The following is an 18,079-nucleotide window of genomic DNA, read 5'->3' on the forward strand; positions in this document are numbered from 1 at the left end:
GTAGAACCAAAGTTACGAGCCTCTAAAGTTGGGTGTGACGCTATTTCTATGGCAAGTTTTTGAATATTTCGCTTAATTTCTCGGCCCCTGTTTGACGCAACCCCAAACCTTTGGTATAGTAAGATGGGGCACAATTTGGACGATAACATACTCAAAGGACATCCCCGTATCTCTACTAGAACCAGAGTTACGAGCTTCCAAAATTGGGTCAAACGCTTTTCCTATGGAGGGGTTGTTTGTTTACGTTTTGCTTAATTACTTGGCCCCTGTTTGTCGTAGCCCAAAGTTTTTAGTATGGTTAGATGGGGGACAAATTGGTCTATAACATACTCAAAGGACATCCCCGTATCTCCAGTAGAAGCAGAGTTATGCAGAAACCCGTGACGTAAACCAAACACATCGGAGTCTGTAGTTAAATTTATATTATTCTTACCTTTTTAATAAGATGTCCGCGGTATTTAAACACGAATTTACTTTACCGCGTAACCAATTAACGATTTCGTATTTTTTTTTGCTGAATTATAACACCGTTGTTTTAAATTTCACGTTGGTTTTTACTTCTTGACCGAGGCCTAACTTTCTAGAATTTGACAAGCGGTTAGTTAGTTTTGTTAAGCCAATAAAGCTTCGCTGCAGGGATGCCAGATTTGAAAACCTTGAACGCGCCAAAATCAAATTGGAAACAAGCCCAAAAAACCGCCAATCTATATTTCGAAAAGAAGCCCAAAAACTGACTAAGATCTAGACTACCCAGCCCAAAAACAAGCCAAAAATTGATCGTGAAAATTTGTAATTAGTTTTTCTTTTAGAAATTTCAATGGGTATTACATTCTGACACCATTTTTAAAACCCTAACAAAACGAAACCACTTTATTTAGCCATAAATTGACGGATTATAAGCTGCGCAAAAGGTTTGACCAAACCATTTCTCAGTTATTTGGGCATTTAATTAATATCGCAGACCCACGGATCAGTTCGATTTCTATTTCAATAAATAGAAACTCATTTTAAAATCAATATCAGTGAATTTTTATTTGAACATGAAATATTTGTTATCTTTACATTTTTAAATGTGTCGAATTTCATTTCTAAAAAGTTCCATGAAAATTAAAATGTTTAATTACAAAAAAGTTCCATGAAAATTAAAATGTTTAATTACAAAAAAGTTCCATGAAAATTAAAATCAATAATTTGATTGATCAGCGGCATTATCGTAATCGTACGCCGCTCCAGTGTCAGCCTCGATAGTTTTGGCCACTCTCTTCGTAGAACGCAGCCAAAGATTGGGATTGAGCAGGGATTTCTCAATATTTTCAATGCGATATAAAGGCTCCGGTGGCAAATTGACTCTTTTGCCGCTCCATTTAAATTTAAAAATTTAAAAGTTAAGTTAAAAAAAATTAAAAGTTAAAAGTTAAGTTAAAAAAAATTAAAAGTTAAAAGTTAAGTTAAAAAAAATTAAAAGTTAAAAGTTAAGTTAAAAAAAATTAAAAGTTAAAAGTTAAGTTAAAAAAATTAAAAGTTAAAAGTTAAGTTAAAAAAAATTAAAAGTTAAAAGTTAAGTTAAAAAAAATTAAGTTAAAAAAAATTAAAAGTTAAAACTTAAAAGTTAAAAAAATTAAAAGTTAAGAATGTAACAAAGGCAACAGGCACACTCAGATTCTTAGCAGCCGCCTCGGAAAGATGCTGCGGTATCTCTCGGTACAATTCGGAGAACATCATGGAATCCGGCATTTTTTCCTTATCTTCCTCCTAATAAAAATAATATTATCATTAACCTATAAAATTTCATTGAAATTAATTAATTAATATAAGTACAGATTTGGAGAGAACAGTCCACATTGCGCGTTTAATCTTTTTGGCTGTTTTCTGGTAAACCAATAATGGTTTACCGATCTAAAATTAAAGTTGATCATTTTAATTAAATTAAACATAAGTTAAGGGAATTTAATACTTTATCAGGTTGTTGAACAAGATTTTCTCCCGCGAATGCAAGGGCTTGCGTTTGAGCTTCTTTTTGAAGTTGCGCGAATGCGAATTCCACGATCTCTTGGCTTCCACCAAAGTCTCCTCCCAAGGGACTTGCCGCTGCAATTAAAATATAATTACTTCTATGACGCCAACGAATTAAAAAAAAAAGGTTAAAAAACAAACTAACCAGCTGGAAAATCCTCATCATAATTATATCCCTCACCAATATCTGCTTCAATAGTCGTAGCCACTTTCTTCATGGAACGGAGCCAAAGATAAGGATTTCAGACGACCTATCTTCATCCATTTCAATTGGGTCAGAACCGCGTGATTGCGGGTTCCTGCAGTTCTTGATTGTAGACAAACTCATCAGGATTCTGGTTCTGTTGAGATTGACTCGAGCATGCATTATCAGAGCTAATATCACCCTGTAAACATTAATTATAATTAATCCATCCATTAATTAAGTAATTAAAAACTACATACACTATCAACTATAAAACGTGGGGGAATAAAATCCTTAAAAATAATTATAATCACCTAAATCGGAGCTTCCGCCTAAATCATAAACCGTAACCGAACTCCTTTAGCTTCAACGTCGTTATTACTACGAATGCGAGGTTCGTAAGGAAAAGCGCTATATATAGCCGTTTCCCGTTCCAATGTACAGAGTTGCCAGATGGGCGGTACCGCCCAATTGGGCTTCTTTTCGATCTATGTAGCGGGAAAAAAATGGTTCGGCCATAGCCCACTCGATCACGCGCGTCACGACGCAAGCTGCTCGCGCTATCGAGTGGGCTATGGTTAAACACTGGAAGGAAATGAGGTTTACTTGGGAGGTGACGGAAGGGGTGTGGGGGTCAAGTCACCTCCGGCGGAGTGCGGACACGGGCCAGTCGGCACCTATAGGGTAGGACTAGGATCGCCGACATGTGTCGTATTCCCTCAAACTTTGCCGCCCAGAAGCGTGGCTTACAGGAGTGCGCCACACTCCCGGCCAACTTGAACTTAGTTTTATAATATAAAAACTATTTTCCTCTGGATATAAATTCTTACTAATTTGACAAAGACTTTTTTATAAAAAAAAACCACATCCCCTCGTTTCATCTGAGTTCCACTCCAGCACCTTAGAGTATATTTTATCTATGCCCTATTCTCATTGGTTAACATATTCGTGTGTGGCTCGTGCCTCCAGAGAGAATTTAGAAGGGGAGTGGAAGACTCTATTAAACGTGATGAAGCCCAAACAAGTTGTCGCGTTGAGCTTTTTGGGGTAGGCGAGTTTTCGGTCACATGTTCTAAAATCTCTCTGTTACAAACGCTGGCGATCTTTAAACGGAAGCTAACTACAAAATTCTGGCTATATGGCACCAAGCCCTAGCCTAATCCCGGACCCAGAGCAAAAAAAAAAAAAATACCTGAAATCGACCTGCCTAGCCCTAGATAACATTTAGCAGACGACGTTGCGCTAGATTCCAAACCACCCCTTCCACTCCCCTTCTAAATTCTCTTTGGTGCCTCCAGATTTTTAGCTATAAAAAGACGTTGTGGACGGTTGGTATTCACAGTGTCGTTCGGATTCGCTTTTATCGCTTTTATCGCTTTTATTGTTTTTATCGCTTTTATTATTTTAACTTATAAATTTTAAAGTTCATTTTTAATTACGATGAACGGGGCATGAGGTATGTAAAGATTAAAGTTAGCGAAAAAGCAAAAAGCTGCGGTTATGGCAGTAAAAACTTATAATTATTAGCCATATTGTTTAATGTGTTATATTATCCACTTGTCACTCCTCCCACTAGTCCTGGAAATTCTCTCATTAATTAATTAATTGCCTTCAAGCCCTTTGTTCATTTAAATCTTAAATTAGTTTACAACTATTCCTAAATTTAATTAATTGCCTTCAAGCCCTTTGTTAGTTTAAATCTTAAATTAGTTTACTACTATCGAATTATTCGATTGAATACCGAACCAAATAATTCGATAAGCCCATAAGCAAAATCGAGTGTTTTTCTTTTATCAATTCTTCTAATAACTACAAGACCAATCCGCAAAGTAAAACAGGTTTAATTAAACTAGAATAATTTCGTTAATTTTGCTCTATAGGTGTCCTAGTCTGGCGGTGCGTAACTACCACCAAGGCTCCGCCGAGGTGAAAGAAAAAAAGCTCCACAAAGCGCAAAGAAAGCGGGGAGTCCTTTTAATAAATTACGAACTTCTGGTCACATCCGCCCTAATTAAATTTTAAATTTTTATTTAAATATTGTTTCTTTTAATTATAACTTTTTATCATTCCATTAATTGTTTTGCGTTAATTTAATCTTTATTACTATTTTTTTAATGTTCGAAATTTGTTGATATTGCCACCTAATGGTTACGTAAAATAGTTTAAATTTAATAAACTGTTTAAATTTTTAAGCCGTTGCAATTGTTTAAATTTGTGAATAAAATGTTAAAGAAGGCGTCTTTTAGTTTCAGTGCATTTTTACAAACGTTCCTCGTGAACAATAAATAAGCGTTTTATAAACTTAATTCGTAATTCTCCAAAGTTAGCTTAATTAATTACTTTAAGACAATTAATTACTTAGCCCTTTGAAACGGGATTGAGAGGAATTAAGAAGTATTTGGGTTGCAAAGTTGATACTAAATAGAAAAGTAATTACATTATCCTGAAGAAATTTGGAAGGGTTTTATCAAAAGTGTATAGATAGAAAAACCAAAAGTGCACATCGTTGAAACTCGCTCGCCCCTAACTCCTTTACCAACAGAGGAATCTGATCTTAATTACCTATCGAATGGGCTATAGCCTCTAGTGTAGTGGTTATCACATCCGCCTCACTCCCAGAAGTCTACAGGTTCGAAACCGCGAAGTTTTTTTTTTTTGCTTGGAACATGTAAAGACCTTTATAATTATCCGAACATTTGTGTCAAGGTCACATTATTTACATCCCCGTATCTCTGGTACATTTTGCTTAATTACTCGGCTCCTGTTGGTCGTAGCCCTATGTTCTTAGTATGGTTGGATGGGGGACAAATTGGACTATAACATACTCAAAGGACATCCCCCCTATGTCTAGTAGAACCAAAGTTACGAGCCTCTAAAGTTGGGTGTGACGCTATTTCTATGGCAAGTTTTTGAATATTTCGCTTAATTTCTCGGCCCCTGTTTGACGCAACCCCAAACCTTTGGTATAGTAAGATGGGGGACAATTTGGACGATAACATACTCAAAGGACATCCCCGTATCTCTACTAGAACCACAGTTACGAGCCTGCAAAATTGGGTCAAATGCTTTTCCTATGGAGGAGTTGTTTGTTTACGTTTTGCTTAATTACTTGGCCCCTGTTCGTCGTAGCCCAAAGTTTTTAGTATGGTTAGATGGGGGACAAATTGGACTATAACATATCCTAAGGACATCCCCGTATCTCTAGTAGAAACAGAGTTACGAGGCTGCAAAGTTTATTTTCAAAAATCAAAAGTAACCTCCTAACAATAAGTGAGACATAAAATAAGTTGACGACGATATTGAGGTAGCCTCAAGTTTAAAGTATCCTTGTATGGGGAGCAAAGAGTACTATAACATATCCAAAGGAGATCCCCGTATCTCTAATAGAACGAGAGTTATGAGCCTACAAAGTTCAGTGCTAAAATCATAAGTAACATAGCAAATAAAGGTGAGAAGATACCATACGTTGACGAACATTTTGCTTAATATCTCGGCCCCTGTTTGTCGTAGCCCTATGTTCTTGGTATGGTTGGATGGGGGACAAATTGGACTATAACATACTCAGAGGACATCCCCCTATGTCTATAACAACCAGAGTTACGAGACTCTAAAGTTGGGTGTGACGCTATTTTTATGGCATGTTTTTGAATATTTCGCTTAATTTCTCGGCCCCTATATGACGCAACCCCAAACCTTTGGTATAGTAGGATGGGGGACAAATTGGGCTATAACATACTCAAACGACATCCCCGTATCTCTAGTAGAAACAGAGTTACGAGGCTGCAAAGTTGGGTCTAAAATGCAATTCCTATGGAGGGGTTGTTTGTTTACGTTTTGCTTAATTACTTGGCCCCTGTTTGTCGCAGCCCAAAGTCTTTAGTATGGTTAGATGGGGGGCAAATTGGGCTATAACATACTCAAAGGACATCCCCGTATCTCTACTAGACCCACAGTTACGAGCCTGCAAAATTGGGTCTAATGCATTTCCTATGGAGGGGTTTGTTTGTTCACGTTTTGCTTAAATATTTGGCCTGTATTTTCGATCAAAAATAAGAACATATCTGTAGTGTAGTGGTTTTCAAATCCGTCTCACTCCCGGAAGTCTACAGGTTTGAAACCCTTTTTGTGACAGTGAAATCTATTAGCGGGGCAACATTTCGGCTAAAACGAAGGTCGGGTTAAGATTAAAAACTGGGTCACTAGAGCCCCCAAAAATGTCTCCATGAACAACTCCATACTCATTAAACATAGGAGGTAATGATAACGTAATTGACTCTTTAATAATGTCAAACGTTTTAAGAAGAAAACGGGGAGGGTCGATCAGATTGAATAACTTGACCAAACAACGGGAATGTAGAATGAGAGAGACGGAGAGATGAAATACTTTATTTAGTACGCAGCAACGCTGTCCTGAGAGTACAAGGTCGTAAAATACACAGTGTACCATTATTATCGACATCGTTATTATTATTTTTAAAATTTTCTGTTTATGATTTTTTTTATAATAATATATTTATGGCATTATATATATTTAAAACAAAAAAAATTGAGTTGTTTAAAAGCGTTAAAGCGCGTAAAAGTACGTATTGGTTGCTCGAGTATAGATGCGGGTATTTAAAATTTGTATTTAATTTCTAAGAACGGATATGGCTACGTCCGTCAAGGTAGTCCCTGGGGGCAGACCGAACCTGTCTATAAAATCCGCGAGAAAGGAGGCCATTGTTCCACGGGAGCCTAGATCTCCGTCCTATCCTTTCCCATTCGTCAATGAGAACTCTACCAGCTTGGCCTTCTTCGGCTTGTTCAAATCGAACTGTCGGCTCAATCCTCTTGGATTCGTATTTGGGGGAGACGTCCATCCAATCTCTTACCCTCGCCCCGCCCCCCCCGGCGTCTTTAGATCAACGACTACTAGATCCGCGCGTTTCTTTGATTTGGTGGCCGAATCTACGCGGTGGTGCATTTCTTTACACGCCCTCCCTCATATGCCTTCTTAATTAGAGCCGCCCGCCTCAAGAATATTAACAACCGTCGTTGTTGCGTCTGTCTGGCAATAACCATCGCGTTGGACAATCCCGCAGAATGTGGCAAAAAGTTTCTTTCTTCATGCAGTTCGAGAGATAGAGATAGAGAGAGAGTGAGACATGGGGAGAGAGACAGAGAGAAAGAGGGCGAGAGAGACAGAGGGGGAGAGAGAGGGGGAGAGAGAGAGACATAGAGAGAGGGGGGAGAGGGGGGAGAGGGGGAGAGACATAGAGAGAGGGGGAGAGGGGGAGAGACATAGAGAGAGAGGGAGAGAGTGGGGAGAGACAGAGAGGGAGAGAGAAAGGGGGGAGACAGAGAGAGAGAGGGAGAGAGTGGGGAGAGACAGAGAGGGAGAGAGAAAGGGGGCGGAGACAGAGAGAGGGGGAGAGAGACAGAGAGAAAGCGGGGGAGAGAGAGGGGGGAGACAGAGGGGAGAGACAGAGAGGGAGAGAAAGGGGGGAGAGACAGAGAGAGGGGGGAGAGAGACAGAGAGAGACAGAAAGAGGGAGAGAGGGGGGAGGGGGAGAGAGGGGGGAGAGAGAAAAAGAGAGATAGAAAGATAGAGGGGGGACGTCACTTGATGTCTTAAAAAACTGAAGGCCCACCCACTGGTAGTGAAACTATGGAATAAGTACTAAATACAAAGTTCAGGTCACCATGACATAGCCCAAGTAAACATAACCTCAGTAATGGTAACCCAGCCTACAAACTTAATTAATTACACCTTCAGAATGTCATAATTATCAAGGATAACTCAAGGGGTTGATAACTCACAACTTGGTGACTGTAAAGTTGCTTATTACCCCTTGGATATCAGATAAGATAAGGAGATCTATTTGTTCCTTTGATAGGTATCACGTGACAATGAAACCCCCCCCCCTCAGACGTTGTTGTCGGCTTATAGTTTTGATAAATTTTATTTAGTCTCAATTATGATCTCGCAGTGTCAAGATGCAAAAAGGAATAAGTCTAATCCTTAATTATTTAATTCAATATTATAGTTAATTAACCAGTTCTTTCAACCTTGCAAGTATTACAAACCGAAATATATTTTACTCTATTCTTAAAAATTAACTTCGTAGCATTTCGTCGTTCGTGTACCCCGTTATTGGTAACGTAATTAATAATTTGAACATTAACAAACAACTTAATAATTAATTTTAATTATCGGGAAAAACCCTTAAAGTTCCCTTACAAAATAAAAAACTAAACATTTCACACTCACCATAGGACCCTTGAGTTTGAAACAACTGACCCTGGAGGGCTGGACTGGTAAGGCCACCATGGTGGAGGAATTTCATTATGGTCTAATGGCACCCCATGTTATTTCCCCATAGAGCTTAATACAGTCGAAGGCAGAGGGCTGCCATTACCCTATACCGCTTAAACCCACGGACACCTAATAAATAAATAAATAAAGTAAAACGGACTTAGGCTTACTTTAATTGATTTAGGATTACTTAAAATTATTTAGTATAATTTAGGCTTACATAAGGTGAAATCGCGTTAAAATTACTTATTAAACATTTTACTTTACGGTTTAGCCCTTGGCACATTCAAAATACGCCAGTTTTTCCAATAAATAATCATTTATTCAAGGTTAATTAATTATATTTTAGTCGCGGCGGAAGCTAATTTAAATCGATATTTTAATGAGCATAAAATTATTCCCGACCAGTTCCTTCTTCCTAGCCACCAAATACCATAAAATATAACCCAATCTACCCTAACTTAATCTAACCCTAACCCTAACTTAATCTAACCCTAACCCTAACTTAATCTAACCCTAACCCTAACTTAATCTAACCCTAACCCTAACTTAATCTAACCCTAACCCTAACTTAATCTAACCCTAACCCTAACTTAATCTAACCCTAACCCTAACCCTAACTTAATCTAACCCTAACCCTAACTTAATCTAACCCTAACCCTAACTTAATCTAACCCTAACCCTAACTTAATCTAACCCTAACCCTAACTTAATCTAACCCTAACCCTAACTTAATCTAACCCTAACCCTAACTTAATCTAACCCTAACCCTAACTTAATCTAACCCTAACCCTCCCTATATGAAGGGTAAAATATAGAAAAACATGGAAAATATATATTTTAATTAATTTCCACACCTTAAATGTAGTTAATTATGCTATAATTAACCTTGAATAAACGATGTTTATTGAAAAATCTGTGTATATTGTATGTGCAAAGGGCTAAAGTAAAATCTAGCCCAATATTTTCAGTATCCACTATCCCACCCAAAAGTAGGCCTAACAACATTTAAACCTAAAACTATTAATTACTTTGGCCCTGGAAGTCTTTTAAATGAACCCATCTTCATACTCGGGATCCACAAATTTTACACTAATCGATAAAATCACGTTAAATATAATTAAAACTCAATTAAAAATTATAATTAACCACGCAAAACAAAGGCTTAAAAAATTTAGAGACTCCGCTGCGCGGCTGCACCACCACTGGGCTGTTAGTCTGTTCTTGGATTAAAAACAACTACGTATGGATATGGCACTTCAGCCTTCGGTAAGCCAAACGCGTCTGCCCACCAAAACGTACTGAATAATTCTCGCGATCTGTGAGGGAGAGAGGGAAATCAATTTGGTGTGACAAGGGTGTCGTCATAGGTCACGAGTTCGCGCATGGGCGTTAGGGGAAAAAACCGACGCGCACTTATCTCGACTCCGCCCACGGGTCAAATTTGAATGAACGTTGTTAACGCCTTAACGGTTACAATTTGAAATTGAAACTAGTCGACGGATTTGGTTCAGTTAACAAATACAAACTTTTGATTGTTTTAACTGTTACAAGGTAATATTAATATTAACTAATATAGAATGTGTATAATAGTTATTTTATTTAAAGATGGGAAGGGTGAAACACTGTGCATATCCAAAATGTAATAGTGACTCGAGATATGCTCACAAAGAATATGTGTTAGGGGTAACGTTTGTACCATTCCCGAAACCAAAAAGAAAACCCTTGAAATCGGAAAAATGGTTAGAATGGATGAGAGAAGTAAGAATGGAATTCAAGGTAGAAAATATCACTAGAGATGCGTATTTGTGTTCCAAACACTTTGTTGGCAAACAAGGACCCACAGAAGAATATCCTGATCCCGTTCATTCACATGTGAGTATAAACCTGATGTTTCCCGTATAACAATAGTTTCAACCCCGTGGTATTTGAGTGTACAGATTACACCAGGGAATGAAACTGAAAGCAGTAGTATTTCTGATGGAACGCTCTCCTTTGATGTTTTGTTGTCGCAAAATGACATTAACGGCGAAATGCAAGACACATCAGATAACAGCCACTTAACTGAGTTATGTTTGGAAGTAAGTTGTTAACAGTAATGGGTATTTGTGGAAATGGTTTTCACTTGAGTGTGGCAAAATGGTGAATGGACTTTTATGAAATACCTCACATGTGTTCCTAAATAGTGCCTTTTACATCTTCCCTCAGAGCACAAGAATTGACTGTGACCATATTGGTGCTTCACATTATAGCGCTATTAACTTGAATCTAGTAAGTCATTTTTCATTATATTTAAATGGTTTACTATTTGCCATTTGTTTTCATTAAAAACAAACCATTCACACAGAGTTCATCGACTGTTTCTAAACTTAGTGAGGGAGTAATGTTATTGTCCGACAGTGAAAACCGCGAACTGGGTTCAGGGGTAATTACTTTGACAAGTTCTTTGATTAATATTTATTGACCATTTAAAAATGTCTTTCATTTTATGCGCAGAGTATGGTCCATCTCACGGAAAGCAATTTGCACAGTAGGGAACTGCATTCTCAAACAATTCCGCCAAATGAAGTCCAATCATTGTGTGAAGCTACTGAAGCAGAGCCTGCACTAATGGAAATAGAAGAGTCGGTAGTGGAACCTCCATCATCATGCGAAATGGAGCCTGAATTATTTGAAGAATCATTACTAGAACATTCCGTTGAAACCACGGAAAAAGAAAACCAGTCAACTCATACAGTTGAGGCTGCTGCAGTTGGTCAACCTTCATTGAAGAATACATTTGGCCCATTTTTTGAATCTACAGAATGGCAACTTCTGCAGGAAAAGCATTGGGGTTCAAACATTACACACAGCACATTAAATATTTTCAAAATCAACTACGAAAGTAAATGTTTAGAGATAACTTTAACGATTAATGTGGATTTCAATCTATCGGTGTATGCATTTAACATTGACTTGTCGAAACATAACTTGCTGAAGTTACCCAATGTTGTCTCCACCATAGAGGAATTACGTTTTGTTTTAAACGTTATTATGAATTTTAAAATGTGCAATGGTGTCAAACATCCAGAACTGATCACGATTTTAAATGAGCTACAGAAGGGCCAATATTGCCCTTTTTCCAAAGTAGTAAGGGACCCCAAATGCCTCGCGCTTTCCACAAAGAAAACATGTTTCTTCTGCTTGAATCTGAAAGGCTATGCATCTAGGACTAAAGCTAGAATGAAGAAATCGCAAAACCGAAAGTATAAAACTATGTCGAAGAAAGAACTGATTGAACTTTTGAAGAAAACAAAACGTGACGAAATATGTTCAAGACGACGTATGAAGCGATGGATAAAAAAGGCGGAAAAGCGCTTGACAGCTTGTGGTGAGCCCTTGCCCGAAGACGATCAAGCTTGCATTGAAGAAATTTTGAGAACATCGGTCGAGAAAAATGATGACTCATTCGTTTCACTCTTTTTGAGAACCCAACTAAAAATGGCTAAACAAAAAGACCCTCGTGGTCGAAGATGGGACCCGGCAGTAATAAAATGGTGCTTATACCAGTATCATAAGTCACCAACGGCTTATAGAAGCTTAGCCAATTCGAGAATCCTTCAATTGCCATCGTATAGTACACTATTTCGGAACTCTTCTCATGATAGTAAACAACTGGGCTTTTCAGATGAAATTCTGAACCGAATGAAAGACGAGATTAAACCGCATACTTTACCACCAGCGTATCAATACTTCAGCATACTATTAGATGAAATTAAAACCAAGGAAGACCTCATATACAAAAAAGACACTGGGGATATTATCGGATACACTCATTTAAACGATGCTAGGAATAAAATTAGCGGGTTGTCAAAGGAAAATCATAATGAAAAAGAAGTAGCGTCGCATATTCTAATGCTTATGCTTCGTGGTACAACCAGTCGTGTAAAATATCCATTTGCACACTTTGCTACAAATCGACTGGAAGCTGACGATTTGAATTCGATAGTGTGGGAAGCGGTGGAGAAATTGGAAACCATTGGATTTAAAATAATTTCGGTGATCGGGGATGGCGCTGCGACAAATAGGAAATTCTTTTCTATGAACACGACAGATGAGGAACCACATTTTTGCAGTAATCACTATAGCCTCGACGAAGAACGGCCCATATTTTTTATGTGCGATCCTCCACACTTACTCAAAACATCGAGAAATTGCGTGTACAGTAGCACAGAGGACTGTAAGGTTCGCTTAATGTACAAAAATGGACAGAATATTACGTGGAAACCAATACGAGACCTTTACGAGAATGAACAAGCTCGTCCTAGCAACCTTAAAAAAGCCCACAAGCTTTCGTGCGACCACATATATCTCAACTCATACAGTAAAATGAAGGTTAAATACGCAACCCAAGTTCTGAGCAAAACAGTGGCTAATGCGATTCAGGCTGAATTTGGTGAAACATATTCTGAAACAGTCAAACTTGTAGAACTGCTCGACAAATGGTTCGACATATTCAATGCTTCCAATTTTCAAGAAGCTCATTATCAAAGGAAACCAAACAAAAGGCCCTTCATGTCTGTCAATGACAAAAGGATAGAGGCTAGTAGCTATGATAATACAACAAAATCAATCTTGTTAAATATGTTAAATAACTTTTTCTATTTAATAGTGGTTAGAAAATGACTTTTTAAACTACTTCGATGAGTGGGAAAATGATGTTGCAGAACGACTCGGGAAATTTAAACCAGATGAAAGGAAGAAAATGCTGCTTTCCCGAGAAACGTTATCAGGTTTACGACAAACAAGTACGATTAACCGGTAAATACCCGTAAATTTGGTAAATTTAATGTTCTTTTACTTGCAGCTAGGGCAATGGTTGGCATCCTGCGATTCTTGTTAGGAAAAGGGGTTAGATACATCCTAACAGCAAATTTCAATCAGGATCCCCTTGAGTTAGAATTTTCACGTCATAGACAAGCGTGTGGGTCTAACCAAGATCCAACTGTGGCAACGTTTGGAAGTAATAGAGAGACGTTGTATATTTTGAAAAAACAAAACCTTCATCTTCATAGTACAGCAAGCAACACAACTGTGGACAAAGAATCTATATAAACAACCGATTTTGCAACATTGTAGTATACTACAAATAATTAGTAACTAGGCCTAACGAATAAATATTATATTCCGAGTTTGACTAGAACTTTTTGTACTTTATTGGCATTAATCACATTTTATGCGTAACAATTTTGTACTTTGGATCACCAGCATTATCACATCATTTTCGAAAACCAGATATTTCACTTTTAAGTCTTTTACGCAGGCGGTCCTTTGAATTACTTTTTGATTTGATCATTTTCAATCGCATTTTATTTTTATGATCATTTTTTAATTTTTTCAAATGGCCATTTGCTATAGTGTTTATGAAATATCTTACACAATGCTCCATTAGTGGTTTCTGCATTTCTGGTTCAACAGCTCCTTTGCAAATTGTTGCCCAATTGTTTAAAATATCCTCATCTTTCCAGATTTCATCTTTCGCTAATTTGGCTCTGTTTTCCATATAGATACAGCTGTAGTATTTAGCAATATGTTTATATATTCCCAAAAACAATTTGTACGCGTCTTCAGTAGGGTAAAAAAGCCCACCACGGGTTTGAGCGTGTATCCAACTTGATAAGTTTGATGATACGTTTTCTTTGGTCGTGTGTAATTGTTGAGCGGCTTTTCGCCCAGCTTCTGACTTCCTACTTAAGGATCTAATAACTGCCCCTATCACATACATCAAAACCTCTCCAGATTCTTCCGGCGGAACCTTAACATCTACTGGCTGAACCTCTGGTTTTCTCGAACCTTCTTCTTGCAGCCTTCTTAAAAGTACTTTAATTCCAGATAATGATTCTACGTAACTCAACTCCGAAAATCCCTAACATAATTCACAAATATGAAACTATTAATGCTTTAATTATGAGTGGGACACATATATGCTGTTTATACTTATTTCTTTGAAATTGCATACTTTGGTATGTTTAAGAGAATTTAGAACTTTTACTACTTTCTTTGTGGATTGAAGAAGTTGAAGTAATTTTAAACTGACTTGATCCTCTTTTGTTGAAGTCAAAATTGGCTGCAAAAGCTTCTTAACCTCATTCAAGTCTCTAACATTGAGATTTAGGAGCCAATCTCGTCTTTTTTCACCACTTCTCACAGCGTTCAGTGTTGAAGCTTTGATATCAGATTGGATTTGCAACACAAGTCCAGGGAAAGCGTCGTTATAATCGCAAGCTAACAAAAAGTCATATATTATACTATGTACATACATATTTTAACTATTGACCTCGCTTTAGAAAACATACCAGCAATCATTGAATTCCTTATGGGTTTACGGGGTCGTTTCTTGGATGGTACAATTGATTTAATAACTGGTTTCGAAATACTACATATATAGAGATAGTTAGGTTTGAACTTTCAATAAACATTGTTTGGATATTACTTGGTAGGACAAACTGCCAGTGGAATTCTCTTTGCTTGATCATTATTCAAATTATTTAACATTTCGTCAATTTCATCATCATCGCTATAATAAGGTTCATCGTCATTTTCAGCATCATCTATAAATTTATAGTGTACAAATGCATCTTGGATTAAATACATTGTATATTAGACATCATTTAGCCTAAACAATCTACATTTACCCGATGAAACACTGTCATTTAAATCAAATTTATGGTTTTGTGCCTTTCCATCGTCATTAAAATCACAATCAGGATTTCTTTCCTTTCCATCGTCATCTAAGATCAAAATTGTTTGCTTATTCTATTTCACATCAGCAAGCACTTTTATCATCACTTACCAGATGAAGAACTGTCACTTAACAAACATTCTAGTTCATTTCCATCATCACCTAGAGTTACAATCCGTAAATGTTAGTTGAGTCAGAAATATATAGACCAACCATAGGTTCGGGTTCAGTTCTTTCGCCATATATTATGTATATATATATATTATACAATTATATATAATTAATTAATATAAACATTACGTACCAGATAAATCACCATTTGATTCTGAGTCGGAGTCAGATGAAAGTACAATACCCAAAGTTTCATAGGTATTTCGGTTCCACGCACTCATCCTAAAAGTTCATAAATATCACAATCACATTGCTAATTACCTACAGCTAAGTTATAAGTACTCGCCTTTTACGTTTTATTTTCTTCTTAGTTGTAAACACTGGTTATATGCCATTTTGGCAAATTGGTAGTTGGCTTGGAACCACGAGCACGAATGCACGATACCCCAACCGATTCAAATTAAAATCACACGAGTTTTCATTGGCTACTAGAGTATACGCCCATATCACGTATATTTGTCACACCAAATCTAAAAACCCCCCATTTCCCCCCTCTTTGTCTGTAGCTCGCCCTAGATGGCGCCCCGTTTAAGGGACAAATGTTGGCCACGTTTTTCGGGGAGAGCCATATCCATACGTAGTTGTTTTTAATCCAAGGTCTGTTAGTCAGATTTGATTGGCTGCTAGCGTGAAACTTACCATGGAGCAATATCAAAAGATACCTAATTGCATTATATTGCCCTTTCAAGGAACACTCCATTGTAACTCCCAACCCCGATAAATATTATTACTCCTAGGAAAATTCTAACCTAGTGCATAAACTAGCGCAATCTATTTTTCAAAACTGGTAATAAAAGTTGCGTTTTTTGGTCTAAATCATTAAGCCTTGGCCCGAAAACTTTAAAATAATGTAAATAAATTAAAAATACTTGCCAAACTGTTGCATTTTAATAAAAAGGTTCCATTGGACTCTCGAGCATTCTTTAAAAAGACAAAAACAAATTAAAAACATATCTTAATAACTTTAAATTAGGTTTTAAATTAAAACTTACTCTCCAGGCCCTAGAGCTTCGTTACTTGAAAGCAATACTTCGTTATTAGATCAAATTTCTTGAAAAATAAAAGGAAAAAAAGGCAATTAATTGGAGTACAAATTAAATTTAACTATTTCAAATAATTACAACAATCAGGGGCCGAGGAATTAAGCAAAATGTTTTTAAACATTCGCTCCTTAGGATTAACACGGACTTATTTTACAAAACACCAATTAACTCTGGTTCTATTATAGATACGGGGATGTCCTTTGAGTATGTTATAGTCCTATTTGTCCCCTTTCCAACTATACTTAAAACATAGGGCTACGACAAACAGGGGCCGAGGAATTAAGCAAAATGTTCATAAACATTCGCTCCATTGAATTAACAAGGACACGCAGCTTTCTAGCGTAAGGCAGGGAGGGTTTGCGGGTTATACCTTGAAGGACGAGACGTGGTGGCTCTAATGGTGGCGCCCTGGGGGTGGTTATGTTACCAGGGTCAACAGGCTTCCCGATGAAAGATGGAAGGGTTGGCTATAACATACTAAAAGGAGATCCCCGTAGCTCCAAAGTTTAGAGTAAAAATCATAAGTAACCCAATAACAATAAGTGAGACGATATCATAAGTTGACGAACATTTTCCTTAATATCTCGGCCCCTGTTTGTCGTAGCCCTATGTTCTTAGTATGGTTGGATGGGGGACAAATTGGGCTATAACATACTCAGAGGACATCCCCGTATCTCTAGTAGAAACAGAGTTACGAGCCTCTAAAGTTGGGTTTGACGCTTTCCCTACAGCATGTTTTTGAACATTTCGCTTAATTACATGGCCCCTGTTAGACGCAACCCGAAACCTTTGGTATGGTATGATGAAGGACAAATTGGACTACAACATACTCAAAGGACATCCCCCCATCTCTAGTAGAACCAGAGTTACGAGCCTGCAAAGTAACCTAGCTTAATCAAACCCAACCTAAATTAACCTAACCTATAATATGAAGGGTAATATATAGACATGAAACATGGAGAATGTATATTTTAATTAATTTCCGCGACTTAAATGTAATTAATTATGCTTAATTAACCTTGAATAAATGATATTTATTGAAAAATACTGTGTATTTTGAATGTGCTAAGGGCTAAAGTACAGTTTGGGAACACAGAAATGTTTTGAATACTCTTAAATATTAAATTATGCATATATTGCCTGCTATAAAAATGTTCCGAACATACTCTACTGACGTAACATTTAACCATCCCGCCAAATTCCAATCTTTTCTATGAAAGTTGAAGACACTCACTAAGCCTTGGCCCTTTCTAAACTGTCATTGCTTAAGCCTTGGTTCTTTTACATAAACATTGCTTTTTCAATTACCTTTGGCTTTTAAAACTGAATAAAACACGAACGTTTCTTTCACGTAATCATGGTTTGAACACTTCTTGACCATTTTTAATTGCAATTAACGAAAGAACTTGGTTAAATTAAACTAAATAAAGGTGCAAACACGAAATGTCACACAGGACAGGAGCTAAGCACAGGCTGCCAGGCTGAACTAAGCTGATGCCGGCCTCAGATAGGACCGGAAATAAGCACACAGCATTGAGCATTTTATAATAAAATTTTAATGTCCTATAATGCTTTTAAGAACTAAAGGGGGTCACTGGACATTTTGACCAAAAAATATTGTATAGTTTTGATTGATTACGACGTCACGACGA

The 18,079-nt window shown here is 37.2% G+C and overlaps 3 protein-coding genes and 1 long non-coding RNA gene across 10 annotated transcripts; 1 reads left to right on the forward strand and 3 right to left on the reverse strand.

The window, feature by feature from the left end:
- Window positions 1-1,005: 1,005 nt before the first annotated feature.
- On the reverse strand, window positions 1,006-2,649 carry LOC149645017 (condensin complex subunit 2-like). Of its 2 annotated transcripts, none has more exons than XM_089850447.1 (5): window positions 2,512-2,649; window positions 2,159-2,399; window positions 1,955-2,088; window positions 1,819-1,896; window positions 1,006-1,752 (listed from the first exon to the last, which is right to left on the reverse strand). In XM_089850447.1, the coding sequence occupies exons 2-5, from the start codon at window positions 2,229-2,231 to the stop codon at window positions 1,603-1,605; spliced, it is 435 nt and encodes a 144-aa protein (XP_089706573.1). In that variant the 5' UTR covers window positions 2,232-2,399; window positions 2,512-2,649; the 3' UTR covers window positions 1,006-1,602. The 2 variants fall into 2 exon arrangements, with proteins under 2 accessions (XP_089706573.1, XP_089706574.1); XM_089850448.1 differs by having other exon boundaries at window positions 2,458-2,587.
- LOC149645018 (uncharacterized) lies at window positions 2,530-9,922 on the reverse strand. Its single transcript, XR_016372019.1, has 3 exons — window positions 9,524-9,922; window positions 8,448-8,621; window positions 2,530-2,685 (listed from the first exon to the last, which is right to left on the reverse strand). It is a non-coding gene; the product is annotated as an uncharacterized LOC149645018 (long non-coding RNA).
- A 27-nt stretch (window positions 9,923-9,949) lies between these two features.
- Window positions 9,950-13,674, forward strand: LOC149645019 (uncharacterized). 2 transcript variants are annotated; one of them, XM_089850441.1, is made up of 8 exons: window positions 9,950-10,046; window positions 10,101-10,367; window positions 10,433-10,573; window positions 10,701-10,763; window positions 10,840-10,917; window positions 10,989-13,073; window positions 13,144-13,279; window positions 13,339-13,674. In XM_089850441.1, exons 2-8 carry the CDS (start codon window positions 10,101-10,103, stop codon window positions 13,584-13,586), a joined length of 3,018 nt encoding a protein of 1,005 aa, XP_089706567.1. In that variant the 5' UTR covers window positions 9,950-10,046; the 3' UTR covers window positions 13,587-13,674. The 2 variants fall into 2 exon arrangements, with proteins under 2 accessions (XP_089706567.1, XP_089706568.1); XM_089850442.1 differs by having other exon boundaries at window positions 10,032-10,046; window positions 10,177-10,367.
- Window positions 13,664-15,931, reverse strand: LOC149645020 (uncharacterized). Of its 5 annotated transcripts, XR_016372018.1 has the most exons (10): window positions 15,671-15,895; window positions 15,518-15,606; window positions 15,325-15,375; window positions 15,167-15,262; window positions 14,965-15,082; window positions 14,828-14,907; window positions 14,491-14,756; window positions 14,121-14,397; window positions 13,909-14,044; window positions 13,664-13,810 (listed from the first exon to the last, which is right to left on the reverse strand). XR_016372018.1 is itself a non-coding variant. In XM_089850445.1 (9 exons), exons 2-9 carry the CDS (start codon window positions 15,603-15,605, stop codon window positions 13,808-13,810), a joined length of 1,191 nt encoding a protein of 396 aa, XP_089706571.1. In that variant the 5' UTR covers window position 15,606; window positions 15,671-15,931; the 3' UTR covers window positions 13,664-13,807. The 5 variants fall into 5 exon arrangements, 4 of the variants coding, with proteins under 4 accessions (XP_089706571.1, XP_089706569.1, XP_089706570.1 ...); XM_089850445.1 differs by having other exon boundaries at window positions 13,909-14,397; window positions 15,671-15,931; XM_089850446.1 differs by lacking the exon at window positions 13,664-13,810 and having other exon boundaries at window positions 13,866-14,044; window positions 15,671-15,894.
- Between the last annotated feature and the right edge of the window lie 2,148 nt (window positions 15,932-18,079).

Source organism: Phalangium opilio, unplaced genomic scaffold (assembly GCF_054372755.1).
Source record: "Phalangium opilio isolate 3A_F unplaced genomic scaffold, DU_Popi_V2 ptg000090l_1, whole genome shotgun sequence".
NCBI classification, from domain to species: domain Eukaryota; kingdom Metazoa; phylum Arthropoda; class Arachnida; order Opiliones; family Phalangiidae; genus Phalangium; species Phalangium opilio.

What these genes read in the sequence shown, in the direction of transcription:
- LOC149645017 (XM_089850447.1), bottom strand. Translation starts at nt 2,231, where the DNA reads ATGAAGAAAGTGGCTACGACTATTGAAGCAGATATTGGTGAGGGATAT. An exon ending in TGATGAGGATTTTCCAGCTG is followed by an intron (nt 2,089 to 2,158) that starts GTTAGTTTGTTT and finishes TTTTAATTGCAG; the next exon opens with CGGCAAGTCCCTTGGGAGGA. An exon ending in GGACTGTTCTCTCCAAATCT is followed by an intron (nt 1,753 to 1,818) that starts GTACTTATATTA and finishes TATTTTTATTAG; the next exon opens with GAGGAAGATAAGGAAAAAAT.
- LOC149645019 (XM_089850441.1), top strand. Translation starts at nt 10,101, where the DNA reads ATGGGAAGGGTGAAACACTGTGCATATCCAAAATGTAATAGTGACTCG. An exon ending in TAACTGAGTTATGTTTGGAA is followed by an intron (nt 10,574 to 10,700) that starts GTAAGTTGTTAA and finishes ATCTTCCCTCAG; the next exon opens with AGCACAAGAATTGACTGTGA. An exon ending in GCGCTATTAACTTGAATCTA is followed by an intron (nt 10,764 to 10,839) that starts GTAAGTCATTTT and finishes CCATTCACACAG; the next exon opens with AGTTCATCGACTGTTTCTAA.
- LOC149645020 (XM_089850444.1), bottom strand. Translation starts at nt 15,605, where the DNA reads ATGAGTGCGTGGAACCGAAATACCTATGAAACTTTGGGTATTGTACTT. An exon ending in AAATGACAGTGTTTCATCGG is followed by an intron (nt 15,083 to 15,166) that starts GTAAATGTAGAT and finishes ATAAATTTATAG; the next exon opens with ATGATGCTGAAAATGACGAT. An exon ending in CTGGCAGTTTGTCCTACCAA is followed by an intron (nt 14,908 to 14,964) that starts GTAATATCCAAA and finishes CTATATATGTAG; the next exon opens with TATTTCGAAACCAGTTATTA.